Below are 20,447 nucleotides of genomic sequence, written 5' to 3'. Positions count from 1 at the left end.
GCTACGTGTGCTCTGCAGCACAGGGACCTTGCCTCTGGGACCATGGCCCGGGACCGTGCCTCTGCTGGCATGCTAAACCTCGCGATCATAGCGAGCAGCAATAGCCACTAGCGAAAGGGAATGTATGGCTGTCCAAGTGCATCATGTCTCCTATGGTGAAGCTGGCAAAACAACTTTCCAAGTTGGTGGGAGTGGTGATGGAGAAAGCTAGTGGATAGCTTCGAGCTTTGGTGCAGATGGATTATGATACACTGGTCAACCACAAAGCCAAGGAGTCACGGTCAAACACATGGAGACTACTGGACCATAGAAACTGAATGAAGACTGGAAAGAGAAAGAAAAGTATCCCAGCTCGGTTGTCGCCCAGACAGACAAGGGCTGCGATCACTGATCAGACACTGAGGCAGGGGCAAAAAGTTTGAGATCAGAACAGACACAAACAAAACAGCAGGCGGAACAGGGAATGACGTGATGAACTCAAAGGACAAGACTTGTTGGAACATGGAATGGAAGAACATTATACCAGGCTGGAGGACATGTGGTAATGATGCACGAGCTGAAAAGATATGAGTGGGAAATCATTGGTCTGTGTGAACCAAGATGGGAAGGCAAAGGAGAATTCTCCCACGAGGATATTGACACCAGGAAGAGAAGATGGCGGACACCAGGACAGAGTTGCATTGGTGATAAAGCCTAAGCCACATCAGGCTCTTATAGCATTTAACCTGCTATCTGCTCATATGCTGAAGGTGAGATTCAGAATCAAATCTCATGGAGTTACAATAGTACAATTACATGTGCCGACCTCAGCAGCCCCCAGAACTCGATGAATTTTATAACGCTCTACAGAAAACAATACCAGAAGTTTCAAGACAAGACATGTTATGATGATGGGAGATTTTAATGTGAAAGTAGGCTAGGACTGGCATTCCTGCGCTGGAGCAGTAGGCAGATTTGGATTAGGTGAAGAAAACGGGAGAGGAGAAAGGCTACTAAATTCCTGCCTAAGCAACAATCTGCTGACAATGACCATGCTATTTCCACGAAGCAAGCCGTGGAGGAAGTGGACATGGCTATCACCTGATGGGCAAAAGAAGAACATGGTAGACTTTGTGCTTGTGAATCACAGACGGAAATCAAATGTGTTGTTGTGCAGATCATTTGTGGCTGATATCAGACCAGATCAAATGTTACTGCTGGCATCAATGAAGTGGAGGCTGAGAGCAATCTGAAAAGTGCCAAGAACTGAAATCTATGACATGGGCAAGTTCAAAGAGTCCGATATGAGGAAAGAATGTGCCGGAAAACATCACCTCTCTGGTGAATGAAGAAACGAGCGTTGAAGAGACAAGGAACAGCGTAAAAATGGGATTACGAGAGCGGCTGAACAAGTTTAGGATTACAAGGCCAAGGAGGATAACGGATGAAGTGCTGCAGTTGAGTGACAAGCACAGAAGAACAAAAAGGAGGATGTGAGTCTAAGAGCTGAGTACACCATAAAGGCTCACCATAAAGATAAAACCAAAAGTGAAGAGACACAGAAACAACTGGGGTAAGCGAACAATGCAAAGAAGGCGAAGAATAGGCAAAGAGAACGGTGACACAGAGGTTGTATCACAAGATAAGAGAACTGAGTGGGACATATGAATTGAAGAGGTTGGTGGTAAAGACAAGTGAGAACAAATAATCGAGGACGAACAAGGAAAGAATAAGTGATGGAAAGAATACTTTGAAGAGCCGTACAATGTGCAGAACGTAGTAGAGGAAACAGCCCCGGAGAAGCGTCCCAGCACAAATGAGGGAGAGCAGATGCCGGAATTCTTAGAAGAAGAAGCTAAGATCTTAATAGAACGTTTGAAAAACAAAAAGGCACCGAGAAGTGACAAGGTAACTGCGGAGCTGCTCCAAGCAGGTGAGGAACATACGGTAAAGGCAATGCACAAGCTATTCAAGCAGGTCGACAAACAAGAGCAAGTATCCAGCGAACCGGGGAAAGTAATTATAGTATCGCTCTACAAAAAAAGGAGATACGAGGGAGTGCGAGAACTGCAGAGGACTCAACGTATTGAGTGTGCCGGGAGAAGCATTCACCAAGATGTAGCAGAAGGGGAATGTGGAAGTGGCGCTTTCAGAGGAACTAGCCCGGAAATACAATAGATAAGTTATTTGTGATAAGACAGACACTAGAGAAATACATAGTACACAACCGAACCTGTTACAACCATTTTAGAGACTTCAAATGGGCTTTTGACAGCATTTGGCCAAAGGCTTGTGGTAAGTTATAAGACTGTACAGCACCCCTGAAAAACTGGTGAAGCTAACAGAGACTGTCTACAGCAAGTCGATGAGGGTGGTGAGAGTAGACAAAAAGGCTGATGGGGTGGGTCAGGCCAACCACGGAAGTGAGACCAGGATGCATTCTATCCCTGGATTTGTTCAGCCTGGTACTGGACACAGTGATGGCTGTAGCATTGAGACATGAAATGGGAGGACAGTGCATAACCTTGGATATTGACCACACAGCATTGACCAAGGAGGGTTTACAGACAAGGTAGACCAGGAAAGCAGAAAATCTGGGTTGAAGATCAGCTTGGAGAATGGAGATATCCCATCTCCTAGAACTCGAAGGTACCTTGAAAGGTCAGCGAGTCCAGCCCCCTGCCTTCACTAGCAGGACCAAGTACTGATTTTGCCCCAGATTCCTAAGTGGCCCCCTCAAGGACTGAACTCACAACCCTGGGTTTAGTAGGCCAATGCTCAAACCACTGAGCTATCCCTCCCCCTCAAAGATCAAAATGACACCAGTTGGAGGACAAGAGAAAGAGGGAAAGGTCAAACTCAGAGACGAAGAACTAGAACAAGTGGGAAAATGGGTGTGCCTTAGACGACTGGTTTCAGAGTAGCAGCCGTGTTAGTCTGTATCTGCAAAAAGAACAGGAGTCCTTGTGGCACCTTAGAGACTAACAAATTTATTTGAGCATAAGCTTTCGTGGGCTACAGCCCACTTTTTCGGAGGACTGGTATCGAAGAAAGGGAAGTATGAAGATGATGTAAAGAGAAGAATTGGATTAGCCACTTATGCATTTGGAAAACTCAGCATGATCTGGGAGGCTAAAGACATTTCAATAAACCAAAAATCAACATATATGAGCTATCTGTCACACTGATAGTGCTGTACGGGTCGGAAATCTGCAGTCAGAAGAAAGCCATGACAACAGATTTTGACTGCAGAAATGAAGTGGCTGAGGGGAATACTGCGAATTTCAAGATTGCAGAAAATAAAAAATGAAGAGATAAGAAAACAGGAATAGGTTATTCTCATTAAAGGTTACAGGAGAATAGATGTGTGTGTGTGTGTGTGTGTGTGTGTATGAGAGAGAGAGAGAGAGAGAGAGAGAGAGAGAGAATGAGGCTTAGGCCTGGTCTACACTAACCCCCCAATTCGAACTAAGGTACGCAACTTCAGCTATGTGAATAACGTAGCTGAAGTCGACATACCTTAGTTCGAACTTACCGCGGTTCAGACGCGGTCCACACGCGGCAGGCAGGCTCCCCCGTCGACTCCGCGGTACTCCTCTCGCCGAGCTGGAGTACCGCAGTCGACGGCGAGCACTGCCGGGATTGATTTATCGCGTCCAGACCAGACGCGATAAATCGAACCCGGAAGTTCGATAGCCAGCTGTCGAACTACCGCGTAAGTATAGACATACCCTTAGCCACTGAACCCTGGTTATAACATTAGCTATGGAGTCTCTCTAAACCAACAGCTATCTGAATCCCTAGGGGTCAGAGTGTATCTGAGGCCCAGGGTTCAGTTGTCCTAGTTCCCATGGCATGATTCCTGCTCCCGCTGGGTTGGGACTGCTTGGTTTCTAGTGTAATTTATGCATACAAATGTGAACAAGTCAGATCAAGTCTGTACAGAACATATTAGAGTCTGCAATAATGAATAACGTACCCTCCCTTCTCACCAGAGATCTGTAAAGTTTCTGTCCCTTCCAGGACACAAAGTTTTATCCAGCTATTTCCATCCGTCCATAAGGAGGCATGCCTCAGAGCTTGGGGAAGCAACGGCAGCTACCGTTGGGCGAAGACGCTGTGAAATCCCCTGGGATCCTATGCTCCACGGCCCCTTTAATAAGTCGTGGCATAATATTTACACAGCGCTGAACATTGTGGAGGAGCTGGGCAGAAGTGCTCTTTTAGTAACATGTCAAGACAAGAAGCAGCTGCTTCTATTACTGTCTGGGCCGGAGTGGGAAGTGGCTGCATGCTGGGACATGGAGAGCACAGATCCGACGCAGTCTATATTCATTATTATTTATTTGTATTGGAGTAGTGCCAAGGAGTCCAGTTCTGGACTAAGACCCTGTCGTGCTAGGCTCTGTACATTTTTATTGGTCTTAGGTGTATTATGGTAGCACCGAGGCACCCCAGTCGTAGCTCAGGATCCCACTGTGCTAGGTGGTGTACATTTTTATTGCTATTAGGTGTATTACGGTAGTGCCAGGACTACCCTTGAGGTGCCTACCCTTCTCCTATCAGAAGGGAGCTCCTAATGTAGCAGGTTTCACCTTCGAAGGCCCCTGCCCCAAGCTTTTGCCAGGTACACGGACACAGGGGAGAATAACACGGTGCCGCTGAGAGCTCCTGCAATCACCTGGGAACAACCCCGGGAACGTGGCCCTTTGCAGCACGTTTGGGGAAACTGCCCAGTATCTTTAACACCCCCTCCCACCCCCTGAAAGGAAGGCAGAGGGCCCAGCTGAGGAAAGGGGTAGGGGGCGGGCAACACAGCAGTGACTCTGTGTCAGTGGAGTTACACCATCCCATTGGGTGTTTTCTCTATTCGGCCTGCCCCGCAGTCCAATTCCCCAGCACGTCCCATGTGCCACTTCCGAACTGTGGCCAAGGGGTCCCCACGGCGTGAGAATATGGCGCCTGTGGTCCTTTAGTCTGGCATCTTCAGCTCTAAGCGTGCAGCTTAGAATGGCTCGGAATGAAGTTAGAACATGATCCTACGGGACTGGAGGAACCTGCATGCAATGACATTTCGGCTGCCGTCAGAAAGGGTCCCGTTGCTGCCTTCGCCGGATGAATCCTGGCCCAGTGGGAAAGAGGGTACAGGCAGCTTTGGGGAGTCTGACCCAGCCATTATACTCTGCAAAGAGCCAGGCCGGCCATCCCAAACAGCCCTAACGAGCCGGCGAGCCCCTCCGGTGTACTAACCCAGCGCAGGCTCTGCACACTCCTTATACTGCTCCGGAGTACAGAACGGAGCGTCCCCTGCACAGAAAAGAAACACAAGACAAGAGGGAAACACGTGGAGTCAGAAATCAGAGCACGGTGGAAGGCCAGCGACTACAGCAAGAAAGCAGCTGAATTCATGCATTAGGCAGCCTCTTGTCTGTACACACAGTGCCAATAACCTGGTGCAGGTAAAGAGGCTTACACAGCCAGTGTGCAGAGTAGGGTGAGAGGCAGGGTCTGATCTGCACCTGGGCTGCACCTCTCTGGAGATCGCATACTGGAGTTGGCTGTTTCACATATAACATGGGATAAGGGTTTCCATAGCTAGTCCAGCTTGTCAGCTCCTACAGCTGAGGCTTGGTTACCCTAGGTTGGTATTTGGATGGGAGATCTCTGAGCATCATTCAGGTGCTGCAGTGTTGCTGATTAAATAAGTGGCACCTTTTCAGAATTGAAACGAGGTTGTGGCATGGTGCTATGGATCTGTAAGTGGGTGACATTCCCGAACCTGCTTCTAACGCAGCATGCACACACCAGGGACTTATTGTTAACTTGAAAAACAACAAAACAAATCCTAAACCTAAGCTTTCCCCTGAACTTGGCTGTTTTCCTGAAGAGGGCTTTTTCCCTCATTGTCCCTAGTTTCTTCTTCTGCAGAGAGACACTCAACCTCTCTATACTTCTGAATTTAACTTAATAGGGCTCATCTGGTCTGTCTGCCAGGCTGAATCAGAAGAAATAGCTCTGCCTCTCTGTTCGTTGGTCCTAGGACTTGACACTCCGTTAGAGATGCACTGTGCGGCACTCTTTCTTTGAGATGAGATATTAAAAAAAATCCCTGACCATTGGTAGTCATTCATGACCCCACATCACTTTTCACAAGGGTAGGGGGCTGGTAATTACATCCCCTTTGCAGTTTCAATGGGGCATGGTATCCTCAGTTCCTATGACAAACTATTACGCACTGTTGCTGTGAGTTTTTAATCAGCTTTTGCATTCCTCCCCCCCAGAGGTGACTGCATTTCAGTGGTGAATAAATTGATCGCAGAGTGTAGTTTGCATCTGGGGCCACAGTCAAATGATATGCATCCCAAAGAGAGTAAGAATAATTTCTGCTTCTTTATTTCCCAATCCCCATTATCCATAAGAATAGCCATAGTGGTTCAGATCACTGGTTCATCTAGCCCAGTATCCTGGCTTCCAACGTGACTTGCCACCTGCCTCAGAGGAAATTAACAGAATAGGACAATTTTCAAGTGCTCCAACCCCTGTTGTTCAGTCCCAGCTTTTGGCAGTTGGAGGCTTAGGGACAGCCAGAGCATGGGGTTGTGTTCCTGATCCTCTTGGCTAGCAGCCATTGATGGCCCTATCCTCCTTGAACTTATCTAATTCTTTTTTTGAACCCAGTTGTACTTTGAGCTTGAACAACATCCCCTGGCAATGAGTTCCACAGGTTGACTGTGCATTGTGTGAAAAACTACTTCCTTTTGTTTGTTTTAAACTTGCTGCCTATTAATTTCATTGGGTGACCCCTAGCTCTTGTGTTATGAGAAGGAATAAATAACACTGCCTTATTTACTTTCTCCACACCAGTGATGATTTTATAGACCTCTATCATATCCCCCTTAGTCGTCTCTTTCCTAAGCTGAACAGTCCCAGTCTTTTTAATCTCTCCTCATATGGAAGCTGTTCCACCCCCTAATCAATTTTGTTGTCTTTCTCTGTACCTTTTCCAATTCTAATATATCTTTTTTGAGATGGGACGACCAGAACTGCACACAGTATTCAAGGTCTGGGTGTACCATGGATTTATATAGCGGCATTATGATATTTTCTATCTTATTACCTATCCCTTTCCTAATGGTTCCTAACATTCTGTTCGCTTTTTTGACTGCCGCTGCAGATTGAGTGGATATTTTCAGAGAACTATCCACGAGGACTCCAAGATCTCTTTCTTGAGGGGTAATAGATAATTTAAACATCATCCTTTTTGATGTATACATAGGTCCTGGAACTAGGGGTGCGGGAGATGCTGCTGCACCCCCAGGCTTGAAGTGGTTTCCATTATATACAGGGTTTACAGTTTGTTTCAAAGGCTCTCAGCACCCCCACTATACAAATTGTTCCAGCCCCCCCGTATATATAGTTGGGATTAGGTTTTCCAATGCGCATTACTTTGCATTTATCAATACTGAATTTCAACTGCCACTTTGTTGCCCAGTCACCCACTTTTGTGAGATCCCTTTGTAACTCTTCACTGTCTGCTTTGGACTTAACTATCTTGAATAATTTGTGTCATCTGTTTACTCCTTTTTCCAGATAATTTATGAACATGTTGAACAGCGCTGGTCTCAGTACAGATCCATGGGGGACGCCGCTATTTACCTCTCTTCACTGTGAAACTGACCATTTATTCCTACCCTTTATTTCCTATCTTTTAACCAGTTACTGATCCATAAGAGGACCTTCTCTCTTATCCCATGACTCCTTATGTGCTTGAGAGTCTTTGGTGGAGGACCATGTCGAAGGCTTTCTGAAAGTCCAAGTACACTCTATCCAAAAGATCATCCTTGTCCACATATTTGTTAACCTGCTAAAAAAATTCTAATAGATTAGTGAGGTATGATTTCCCTTTACAAAAGCTGTGTTGACTCTTCCCCAAAAAATCATGTTCATCTATGTGTTTAATAATTCTGTTCTCTACTATAGTTTCTATCAATTTGCCTGGTACTGAAGTTAGGCTTACTGGCCTGTAATTGCCCAGGATTGCCTCTGCAGCCTTTTTAAAATATAGGGGTTCCATTAGCTATCCTCCAGTCATTTGATATAGAGGCTGATTTAAGCAATAAGTTATATACCACAGTCAGTAGTTCTTCAATTTCATATTTGAGTTCCTTCAGAACTCTTGGGTGAATCCCATCTGGTCGTGGTGATTTATTATTGTTTAATTTATCAATTTGTTACAAAACCACATCTACTGACAGTTCTCAATCTGGGACAGTTCCGTCACCTAAAAGGAATGGCTGACCTGTAGGAATCTCCTTCACATCCTCTGCAGTAAAGACCGATGCAAAGAATTAATTTGGCTTCTCCTCAACAGCCTTGTCTTCCTTGAGTGTTCCTTTCTGGTGTAATTTATGCATACAAATGTGAATAAATCAGATAAAGTCTGTATAGAACACATTAGAGTCTGCAAAGCTATGTATAAAATGAATAACGAACCCTCAATCATCCAGTGGCCCCACTGATTGTTTGGCAGGCTTCCTGATTCTGAGGGACTTAAACAATTTTTTGCTGTTTTTGTGTCTTTTGCTAGTTGTTCTTCAAATTCTTTTTTGGCCTTCCTAATTATACTCTTTACACTTGACTTGCCAGAGTTTATACTCCCTTCTATTTTCCTCAGTAGGAGCTGACTTCCAATTTTCAAAAGCTTTTGTTTTGTTTTTAACTGCTTCTTTTACTCCGTTGTTTAGCTACGGTGGCATTTCTTTTTGTCCTCTTAGTATTTTTATGTATTTATTTAGGGGATACATATAGTTTGAGCCTCTATCCTGGTGCTGTTGGGTTTTTTTAAGTTTCCACGCAGCTCACAGGCATTTCACTCTTGTGACTGTTCCTTTTAATTTCTGTGTGACTAGCCTCCTCATTTCTGTGCCGTTCCACTTTCTGAAGTTAAATGCTACTGTGGTGGGTTTCTTTGGTGTTTTCCCCCCTACAAAGATGTTAACTTTAATTACATTATAGACACAATTACCAAGCAATTTAGCTATATTCACCTCCTGGACCAGATCCTGTGCTCCACTTAGAACTAAATGAAAATAATTGCCTCTCCCCATGTGGGCTCTAGGACTAGCTGCTCCAAGAAGCTGTCATTAATGGTATCTAGAAATATTATCTCTGCATCCCGTCCTGAGGTGACGTGTTCCCAGTTAATGAGGAGATAGTGGAAATCCCCCATTACTATTGGGTTTTCTATTCTGTAGTCTCTCTAATCTCCCTAAGCATTTCACAGTCCCCATCCTTGTCAGGTGGTCGGTAGTATATTCCTACTGTTATATGCTTATTATTCAAGTGTGGAATTTCTATCCAGAGAGGTTCTATGGTACAGTTTGATTCATTTAAGATTTTTACTGTATTTTACTGTATTTGACTCTATGCTTTCTTTAATGGATAGTGCCACTCCATCACCAGTTTGACCTGCTCATTTAGTTGGTGTTGGTCCTGCTTTGAGCAGGGGGTTGGACTAGATGACCTCCTGAGGTCCCTTCCAACCCTGATCTTCTATGATACTCTGACATTCCGCTATATTTTGCACCCTGGTATTACTGTGTCCCCTTAATTATCATCATTCCACCAAGTTTCTGTGATGCGTTTTATAACAATATCCTCATTGAATACCAGGCATTCACCTATCTTAGTATTTAGACTTCTTGCATTTGTGTACAAGCACAGTTAAAATTTGTCAATATTTAGTTAGACTCATAGACTTTAAGGTCAGAAGGGACCATTATGATCATCTAGTCTGACACCCTTCACAACGCAGGCCACAGAATCTCACCCACCCACTCCTGTAACAAACCCCTAACCTATGTCTGAGTTATTGAAGTCCTCAAATCGTAGTTTAAAGACCTCAAGGTGACTTCATGTGATGTAACTGTATGGGACTCTTTTTCATTTGACTGTTTCTCTTCAGTTCCTACCTGTATGTTATCAACTACTATCCTCTCCTCTTTCCTGGGTATGGAGTATCCCCTTTCATAAATCCTCCTCTAAGGAATGTCTCTATCCGCATCTGTTGGCTTTCCCCCGGCCCTTAGTTAAAAACTCCTTTACAACCTTTTAAATTTCCATGCCAACAATCTGGTTCTGTTTTGGTTTGGGTGGAGCCCATCCTTTCTCCTTTCCCAAAAGATTCCCCAGTTCCTAATAAACCTAAATCCCTTCTCCCAACACCATCGTCGTCTCATCCATGCATTGAGACCCTGAAGTTCTGGCCCTGCACGTGGAACTGGAAGTGTTTCAGAGAATGACACCTTGAGCACATGGACTTTAATCTCTTACCTAGCAGCCTAAATTTGGCCTCCAAGACCTTTCTCTTACCATTCACCTATGTCACTGGTACCTACATGAACCACGACTGCTGGCTTCTCCCCAGCACTGCCCAAAAGTCTGTCTAAATGTCTAGATGTCTAAGCGAGATCTGCAACCTTCAATCCCAGCAGGCAATTCACCATGTGGTTCTCCCAGTCCAGTAACTATATTTCTAATACAAACCCAACTATCTATAGTTCTAACAATCAAATCCCCCCTCACTATTGGCTAATAATAGTAGTGCTTCCCTAGTGTTTCCGGTGAGTGTTTCCTTCATATGTAGTGATGAATTTTAACTGCAAACACACTCTAGGCTCCTGAGATCCTGCAGGAGCCCTGGGTTCAGAGAGACAGCAGCAGCCTTGCAGCCTACTTCGTGTACATGAACTGAGCCTAAACCCTCTAGCAGTTTCTAGCCTAAACACCTGCTTCAGGCACCTGGGGTGAAATCCTGGCCCCACTGAAATCAATCGGTGCTTTGGCATTGGCATCAATGGGGGTCAGGAGTCTACCCCGCACCGTAATGACTACTGGGATGCTATGGGTAGGGGCAGGAATCTATTAATCTTCCTTGCTCAGCAGAGCCAGTCCGCACCTAGGTGTGATGTCCTACGGGCCTGGATTCTGTGCGACAGGCGGACCAGTGAGGTTGGGACAAAGGAAAGGTTGGTCTCCAACTTTTGTGCTCAATGCAGTACAGAGTGGGGGTGGCATAAGGCAGCTGTTGAGGCTGGCCAGGAGCCAGTCCTGCTCCAAGGGGACATTCTGCCAGCTGGGGCTCCTGGGAGCACTCTGGCCACATGCTCTAGGCTGGGCAAAATGCCACTACTGCAGCATCTGTACAACATCCAGGAACTGCCCCTAGGCAGGGCGAACCCATGGGGAGCCAGAGGGGCTGTGTTTCTGGCTGCTTTGTGCCACTTGGAGCAGTACAAAGTAGCCGAGCAGAGCCAGGCCTCAAGGTCCAGGCGGCCAGTGGGATAAATCATGTCTCTCTGTCGTACAGAGTGACAGGAAGCAACATAATAATAATGCCTAGCTCTCATCTAGCACTTTCCATCAGTAGATATGAAAGCACTTTACACAGGGGGGAGGGGGGAGTCAGTATTATTACCCCCATTTTATCACTGGGGAAACTGAGGCACGGGGAGGGGTACTGATTTGCCCAGGATCACCCAGGAAGTCAGCAGTAGAGCGAGGGTGAGAATTCAACTCTCCTGAGTGCCAGGTCAATGCTCATGCCACTAGGCCAGCCTGGCTCCCTTCACAAGCAAGGGCTTTTAAAGATGAACCGTTGGCACGTACACAGCCCCTTCCAAGCGCCGAGCTTGATCCCGCAACCCTGTCTCATTGTGGAGGCTGCAGACGTCACCACTGAAATGCAGACACCATCCAGCGCCCTGTGGGAGGCACCAGAGCAAACCCTTGCGGTCCCGAAAAGTACCCTGGGGAGCCCACCACATCAGGGCTTCCAGGTCCCACCTGAGATGATGGGGCTACTGTCCTACTGCCAAAACAAGAGCCTAAGGCATCAGCCCAACCACACGCATTCAGGTCCGTTCCACGCATCCCCAACACAGACTGACCTGGCATGTGGACCATTTTGCAGTTGCAGTTTTCCACAATGTAGCGGGTTTCACAGTCAATCCTGCAAGCCGTGATACTGTATACGGGGAAAAAGTCTAACCCCACATCCGACGAGCGACACTCGCCCCACGGAGGGGGCAGGTAGGTCAGCTGCAAGAGACAGAAAGAGCCGGCTGTTAGTAGATCACAGGCATCAGCCGCAGCGTAGAAGGCGCTTGGGGGAAGATGTGTGAAGGGGAAGCTTTGCTCTTTAACAGATCCTGGCGGCGAGCAAGGCGCTGCGTGTGTGTGTCTCTCTCATTGTGTCGGGCCCTTCGAGATAGAGGAGCCCCGCTGGGTGAAGGACGAGAGCAGGACTGTAATAGCACAATGGCTGTGTTAAGTGGGGACTGAGCGGGAGGCCGACACAGCAGCTAGCCAATGTTAGGAGCATGCACAGTCACTGATGGAGTTTTGTACTGCTAAAGGGGAGTGGGACTTGGGGACTCCACTCTGCTCTGCCAGGGAAGAGACCTAAGTGTAGTGACACATCACAAAACAGAACAGGCAGGCAGCCCTTGGCAGGCAGATCTCCCTTGCTGTGGTGCGGAAGAAACTGGTAGGTTCCCAGAAAAAACCACCCAACCAGCCCAGGAACAATTTCCCCAAGAATGGTTTGCTTCGGCGATGCCATTTAGCAGTGGGGGAGCGGAGCTGCCTGGGACTCAGGTAAAAGGCAGCGGCCTGCGTTTGCCAAGGTGACTAGAGATTCTTGGCGCCTCGTGTTTTGGGTGCCCAATTTGAGACCTTTTTAGGGCAGCCAGAGTCACTCGTCCCCTTTGACAATGCAGGCCAACAGCCATGCAGCGGTGGGATGAGGTAGGCAAATTTGAACAGCTCCAGATGGGGTCCTGAACCCCACGTGGGAGGCACTGGGAGCTGTGCTTTAGGGAGGCAGTGTGGCCTAGTGGATGGCGTGTTGGCGCAGGACTCAGGAGGCCTGGATTCTACCCCTGACTTTGCCACTGCTTTGTTAGGTGACCTTAGACAAGTCACTCTCCCTCATCCCCCCGTTCCTTGCGCTTCAGTTTCCCCATCTGTGACCTGGGGATAATGATACTCCCCTGCTCTGCGATCAAGGAATGAACAAACTCTCTCCGAGACAGGAGTTGTTATTATTCCCAACAAAGAGTACAGCTCTGTTATTTTGTAACTGTCCAGCGATTCTGAGTGTCTCAGCTTTTGGGGTAAGGCAAGTCGGGTCTGATTCACCGAGGCGCTGAGCTCCTGCAGCTGCCACTGATACCGCACGGCGCCGGGGGTGCCCAGCACCTTCTGAGAGCCAAATCAGGCGACGAAGAATTCAGGTCCCCAGAATCACTGGGCGCTTTTGAAACTCCTGGCCAATCTCTTGGGGATTTGCAGCCCAGCCGGCTTATACAACACAGCCTCCTTCTGACACCAGTCCCTGTTTTGCATGAAATTAACCGGTTTTTCAGTGTCTTCAGGGGAATGTTTTTTGAGGGGAGGCTGTTTCTCTCCAGCTCAAGGGCCCAGCCTCTCTAGCTGGGGCTGTAACAGACTCACATGCTCGGTGGATCAGGCACAAGAGGGGCCCTGTGGGCACACTCAGTAGTGGGCTACAGCTCATGTATCCTGCTGCGTTTAATGGAGTGACTCCTCCCTGCCACGCCTTCTGTGGCTGGGGCCGTCCCATCTAGGGTGAGCAGATTATCAAAGTGAAAAACGGACGGCTGTCCCTGGGGCGTGTGGGGGTGGGGAACAGGGCAGCAGCAGGGGATAGTTTAGGTGGACAGTCAACCAACACCCCCGCCCCTTCCCCCTTCTTCTATGGATCTGACTCTGTACAGGAAGGGCTGGGGACTTATGGGGTGGGTGGTCTGACTGGGAGGCCTAGTGCAGGGTGTCAACCATCCTGGTCCCCCCAAGCACACCTCATGTCTCAGGATGGAACCCTGCACTTCTCCCGTCCCAGACTGGGCCCGGGCTGTATCGCCCGTGATCATCCACCAGGTCCGATTTATGTCCCGTTCTGGGACAATGAAAGTGGTACCCAGTGACCAGACAGCCACCTTAAAGCAAGGCATCACTTCTCCAAACAAAAGCATTTCAAAGAAAACCAGATTGTAAAACAATAAACCAGACTACAGGCACGTCTAGCATAGCAGGTGTCTAACCGTCTTCCACGTGGAGATCCTGAGAGGTCTAAGCTGCCTATAGACCCCCAGACTGCTAGGGTCTCTCTGGCAGAATCTGTTCCCTTAATCACAAACCATTTCTCTCTCAGCCTTGGGCGAGAGAATCCTTTAACAGCTGTTCCTTTGGTCACCCCCTTCACAGGAATCAAGTCCCTTTCTGGCCTTTTAACCTGTAAGTTCCCAGCACTGGCATAACAAGGCTTGTAGCTTGTTGGAGACAAGATATAAGATCTTCGAAGCTAAACAGCTTCTTGTAATTGGCGCCCAAGAGTTTGTTCAGAGGTTGCTTATCTGGATCCAGTGTACTGCTTCCCTCCTCTCCCCCTTATTAAGCTAGAACAACACATTCACACAGGAAACTCTTATAACCCAATAGACAATAACTTCCCCTCACGGACCAGATCATTCCGTTATTACATCTCAATAGGTGATTACGTAGCTGGGCCACACCCCTACTGCAGGGTGGGTCAAGCGTCACCCCCTGAGAGGCCTGGGGGATGGGGCAGCCCCTGTGGACAGTTTCACTTCCCCAGGGAGCTCCTTCAGGTGACCACTTTGCAGAGGTTACAGAAAACTCAATGAGGCACTGGGGTTGGTAACCCTGACAGGGAGCAGGGACGTCGCTAGACACCCTGTTCCCATCAGCATGAGGGGAGGACTGGAAAGGCTCCCTACAGCACTGATCTCTGCTGCTCCTTCATCAAGCAGAAGCAGCGACTGTGGAGTGGTGCACAACAGCGGCTGAGTATTCTGTCTTGCCAGGTCTGGGACCAAGGCAGTATCAAACCCAGGTCTTGTGGTATTTCGAGGATTGGGTAAGAATTGCAAGCACCACTTCAAATGTCAGGGGGTTTCCTGGTCCTGCTTGCAAGCTAGGGCTCTTTAGAGAAATATGAGATGATTAGCAGCCAGTCAGCCTAGACTAAGATGGGTTGTGCCTCTCTGTTTTCTGGGGAGCAGCCTGTTTTGTCTCACGCTGTTTTGGGTTCTTGTGTGTTATCATTCTGATTTCTGAGAAATAAAGTTGTGTTGCGTTGCAACCTTCCAGCAAGAGTATTCTATGTTTTTATCGAATTTCTCCGATGGTGTGCCGTGAAACATAGCAGGTCTCTTGTGCAGGAGTTCAGAGCAGTAAGTAACCACAGACCCACTAGTCCCGCAGCATCACCTGGCTTTGTTAACTCACTAAACGTATTGCCTCTTGGGAGAGCAGTCTGTAGTGTTTAGGTGCAATTCCTGGATGGGCTAAATTCCTGACAAAATCCTTCCTGTAGCCATAAAGATCTAGGTAAGTTTTAAAATGAATCTTTACTCCTTGTCATCATGACAGTATCTCTGGATGATAGTTGATGTTTCTTGTACAGCAGCTGTGAGATGGAAGGCAGCGTCCTGATGAATCCCGCGCTTTCGGGGGTTTGTGTCATGAGAAATTACAGATAGTACTTCAAGGGGAAATTCATGCACTGTAGTAAGCTGACAGATTCTCTCAGGTGGTTATAAACTTTATGACTCTGTGTGGATCAGAAAATGCACAGGCAGGGCCCTGCTTGGGAGAGGAGAGTGCCCGTGGTGTGGAATATGCCCAGAGGTCAGGACTGCATATGTCTTGAAAGAAGGAGCATATTTTGGAGCGTTTAAAGCCCATAAAACCCATTTCCCAAGTGCTTTCTGGCATGCAGCTGCTTTAGATTTTGATGAAAGTGTTCCCATTTCTGCCCCTTTGGCTGATAGCCGTGCTAGGGGTCAGATGGTGATTGCAATTGGACTGTGCCACCCAGTCAGTTCCAGTGGTGTGGATTCCACCTACATCTTGCACTGTTTCCCCCCCCCTGGCTGTTTGCAACTGCTGCAAGAGCTCTGTGGATCCATACACCCTTTTAGGGACCTTCACTCTTCACTGCTCACTTCCAATCCAAGGTTTTCCTGACGGGTTAAGCAATACTGTTTAATGCCCTAACCTAGCAAAGCACGGAACATCCTCAATTCCAATGGGATCTGAGGTTGCTCAGGACTTTGAAGGAGGCACTCAGCGTGACCCAGCAGAAAGCCCTGAATACTGAATAGGGTCTGACTCATTCCCCGTGTCCATTATGAACCTCACATTGGATTCAAGACTAGATTCTTTTCCGCAGCTCTTCATGATGTTACGTTTCAGAGCACAGCTGAATAACCCAAAGCCTGGGGAATTTCAGGGGCTACTAGGACCATGTTGACTGCTCTATTTAATTTGGTGTCATGGGCAAGTATCTCAGTGGTGGCAGATGACAGAACAAGGAGTAATGGTCTCAAGTTGCAGTGGGGGAGGTCTAGGTTGGATATTAGGAAAATCTTTTTCACTAGTCGGGTGGTGAAGCTCTGGAATGGGTTCCCTAGGGAGGTGGTGGAATCTCCTTCCTTAGAGGTTTTTAAGGCCCGGCTTGACAAAGCCCTGGCTGGGATGATTTAGTTGGGGGTTGGTCCTGCTTTGAGCAGGGGGTTGGACTAGATACCTCCTGAGGTCCCTTCCAAACCTGATATTCTATTATTCTATGATGCGATCCCGAATGAGGCACTTTCCCTGGACGTACTGGCCCGATTCTGATTTCAGTTCTAGTGGTTCATCTATTCGTTATTTATTTATAGGCTCACCATTGTAGCAACTGAGCACCTGTGAGGGCAGCAGTATTATCCCCAGTTAGTAGATGGGGAAACTGAGGCCCAGAGAGGCAAAATGACTTGTCCGAGATCATGCTGCAAGTCAGTGGCAGAGCCGCAAAGCGCACCCGGCTCTCCGGACTTCCAGATCATCCTTTATTGGGTTATTTCTTCCTGCTGCCCCCTGAGATCTTTGCTCTGTGCACAGAGAACAGCACACCAGGGGCATGCCGGAGGTGGGGGGAGGGAGAAGCCATGTCCAGCAGGATGCTTGGCTGCTCAATTCAGTTGCTCCTGGTAGCATGAGGCCAGTAGGGTAGTGAAACGCCCACAGGCTGCAATCTTTGGCCAGGACCCTGAACACCTGTAAGAGATTTGCAAAAGTTGGCAGCTGCGTGGGTGATCCTGGCCCTGGCCTGCAGGAAATGGGGCCATTACGGAAGCTGGTGAGCACAGAGAGGGGTAAAGTATAAAGGGCTCCCAGCGGAGACGAGCTGGAATGAAATTCTCTTTGTGAAAAACCCTGTGGACCGAGGAAACAAGCCTGAAACACCGAAGCAGCCGCTAAGGACAGGGAAATGGAGCTGCTGGAAAAAGCGTTACCAGCTGGAAAGGGAGCCAGCGCATTTTCTCAAGGCAGCTGGGGAAGCGGAGGACTCAGGCTGGGCACGCCTTGGCCAGCTCTGCAATGCATCCCTGCCTTGCCCTGTAGTTCGCGGGCCTGCACAAACACAGCTCCTCCAGTGTACCTCACTTGAGATTCCCAGTCCTTCCCGGCTGCTTCAGGGTCCTTGCGCAGCCCTGGCCGATCCCCCTACCTAACTAAGAGGTGATTCTGGGCTACGCTCCAGCAGATTTTGGTGAGCAAATCGATTTTCCCATTTGAGCTAATGCAGGATTTGAACCCACGATTCTGTCTGTAAAAGAGCAGTATGCAAAACCCATATACTACCGAGGTTCCTCTTTAGATAGCCTCTTTCATAGGTGGATAACAATGCATTCCAGCAAAAAAAGACTTTATTGTAGGGCAGGTGGAATTTTAGGCTATCGGAGCGTGTTTTCATCCTTTAGTTTCTCTCTGTCTTCTAATCCATCTCCCCTGCCAGCGTGTCTCTGGAGAAGGCCCAGCATACTTCTGAAAGCTCAACCACCGGAAATAATCAATAATAAGGCCTTCGCTGCACTGCAGCTAACTATCTATTCGCTTTTGAAGAGGGTAGCTCTTTTGTTCCACTTGCAATCTATAGATCGGGAAGAAAATATAAAGCCATTTCTCATAAAGTCTGGGGATGACACAAAAATTGGTGGAGTGGTAAATGCTGATAAGGTCAGGCCAGTTTCACAGAGCGAGCTCCCTCGCTTGGTAAGGCGGGCTCATTTGAACAACACACGCTTTAATGCAGGCCATGCAAGGACAATCATCTAAGAACAAAGAATGTAGGTTACACTTACAAGATCATAGAATCATAGAACTGGAAGGGACCTCGAGAGGTCATCTAGTCCAGTCCCCTGCCCTCATGGCAGGACTAAGCATTATCTAGACCATTCCTGACAGGTGTTTGTCTAACCTGCTCTTAAAAATCCCCAATGATGGAGATTCCACAACCTCCCTAGGCAATTTATTCCAGTGCTTAACCACCCTGACAGTTAGGAAGTTTTTCCTAATGTTCAACCTAAACCTCCCTTGTTGCAATTTAAGTCCATTGCTTCTTGTCCCATCCTCAGAGGTTAAGAACAATTCTTCTCCCTCCTCCTTGTAACAACCTTTTATGTACTTGAAAACAGTTATCATGTCCCCTCTCGGTCTTCTCTTCTCCAGATGGGGGGTGGAGCTGTATTTTGGAAAGCAGTGAGAGCTGGTTTGCACTTACTACCTTTACTGGAATAGCTATGTCAGCCAGGGGTGTGAACCTAGCCAATACGGCAATGAAGACAAGCCCCCCCAGTGTAGAGGCAGCTATGCTGACAGAGGAGTTCTTCTGGTGGCATAGCTAATGTCGTTCAGGAAGGTGGGATTCCCGTCAGCAGAAAAACGCCTCCTGTTGGCGTATGCTGTGTCTACACTAGCAGGTTGTGCCGGCAGAGACTCTGTAGCCTGGTGCTGAAAGAGATGTAAGGTTCCTCGTGGAAACCAATTGAAAGTGAGCTCCTGTGCAGTACGGTGGCTTAGAAAGCTGACTTGATCTTTGGGTTTCTAAACAAAGTAATGTAGATGAGGAGCAGGGAGGTGGTGTTACCTCTGTATAGGGCATTAGTGAGGCCATTACTGGATCCTGCCCCCGGTTCTGGTGTCCACACTTTGAAAAGGATGTTGACAAACTTGAAAAGGTTGAGAGAAAAGCTACAAGAGTGATATGAGGTCTGGGAAAGCTGCCTTCCAGGGAGAGATGAAAGAAGCTCCATCTATTTCCTTTATCCAAGAGAAGGCGGAGAGGTCTTTTGGTCACGGTGTGTAAGTACCTCCATGGCGAAGAGATCTCTGATAGCAGAGGGCTCTTTACTTTAGCAGACAAAGGCAGAACAAAAGACAATGATTGGAAGCTGAAGCCAGACGAAGTCAGACTGGAAATAAGCGAGGCTAATCAATGTCAAGTTACAATCTTGTGCCTTATTTCTACCTTCTGACTTCTCTCTCCAGATTCCCCATTGGGACTCTGCAGCAATGGAAAGAAAGCCCAGCCCCAGGGAATCTATCCTGGGTTTGACACAGAGCCCAGGGCATGCTGGGATAGCGCTTTGCTAGTTTAACTAGCGCTGTTTGCTCAGGATACCTATTCAGTGAAGCCATGATAACAAAGTCCAGCATGACGGACCTCATTGTGGGCTCTCAGCGACTTGATTTAAGGCACCCCCAGGACCCAGAGACGCACGGCTTAGTGCTCATGGGTTGCTTGACAGCCGCAAAGTGAATTTCAACCACCTTCGTTAATACATTTAATTAGAGATATTAAATGCGTTCAGTAAAAGTCTCTCTGAGTCTCCACGGCAAATCTGAACAAAGCCACAGGACTGCAGTCCTCAAATCCAGCTCTTCAGATCAATGCCTCCTTGGTGCAATGTGACAGCCTGGGATTTGGCTCATTACAAAGCCGGCTCAGGCACTGCCCAGTCCTGGTGTTCTTGCTCAGTTCCTATAAAACTCTCAATATAATCATCAATGACAATTTTGCAAGAACTGAGCGCAAGCCACAGAACCCAGCCCAGGCTGTATTACAAGTCTCCTGTTGCAACAATCGAATACTGTCGCGTAGCCGAGAGAGCAAATGGAGAATTGCGGGCACCAGCCTGTTGACAATTCCCATCTAATCGCTTTATTTTGATTTCCAGACTGCTCAGTCTCATGTCAGAGGTGCTGGGATAAATGTGTACAGTGGGGGGGCTGAGATCCATTGAACCAAGCGGCAAACTCTGTATATGATGGAAACCACTTCAAGCCAGGGGGTGCAGCAGCCCCTCCAGCACCCCTAGGTCCAACACCTATGTCTCATGCACACCCCATAAATGACCAAGTGAAAGAAAGAACTTGTGTCCCCTGGAGTTTGTGAGACACACAGGCGAGACAAAGGGCGATCTAATGACGAGCGAGTGCCACATGGAGATAGGTAAACCAAGGAAAGGTCAACTCTGAAATAACAGGTATCAGAGGGGTAGCCGTGTTAGTCTGAATCTGTAAAAAGCAACAGAGGG

At 47.8% G+C, this 20,447-nt stretch overlaps 1 protein-coding gene across 1 annotated transcript in view; it reads right to left on the bottom strand.

The window, feature by feature from the left end:
• LOC112118288 (acid-sensing ion channel 2) overlaps positions 1-20,447 on the bottom strand; it is a 1,160,041-nt gene that overhangs the window by 40,378 nt on the left and 1,099,216 nt on the right. The window contains exons 4-5 of the mRNA XM_026654764.1: positions 11,928-12,078; positions 5,230-5,286 (exon numbers count right to left, since the gene is read on the bottom strand). Of these exons, the coding sequence (XP_026510549.1) occupies positions 5,230-5,286; positions 11,928-12,078 (208 nt within the window). The remainder of the gene's footprint in view (positions 1-5,229; positions 5,287-11,927; positions 12,079-20,447) is intronic.

This window comes from Terrapene carolina, unplaced genomic scaffold (genome assembly GCF_002925995.2).
Source record: "Terrapene carolina triunguis isolate 2854851 unplaced genomic scaffold, T_m_triunguis-2.0 Scaffold193, whole genome shotgun sequence".
Taxonomy (NCBI): Eukaryota; Metazoa; Chordata; order Testudines; family Emydidae; genus Terrapene; species Terrapene triunguis.
This window is presented reverse-complemented; position numbering and strand designations above follow the sequence as displayed.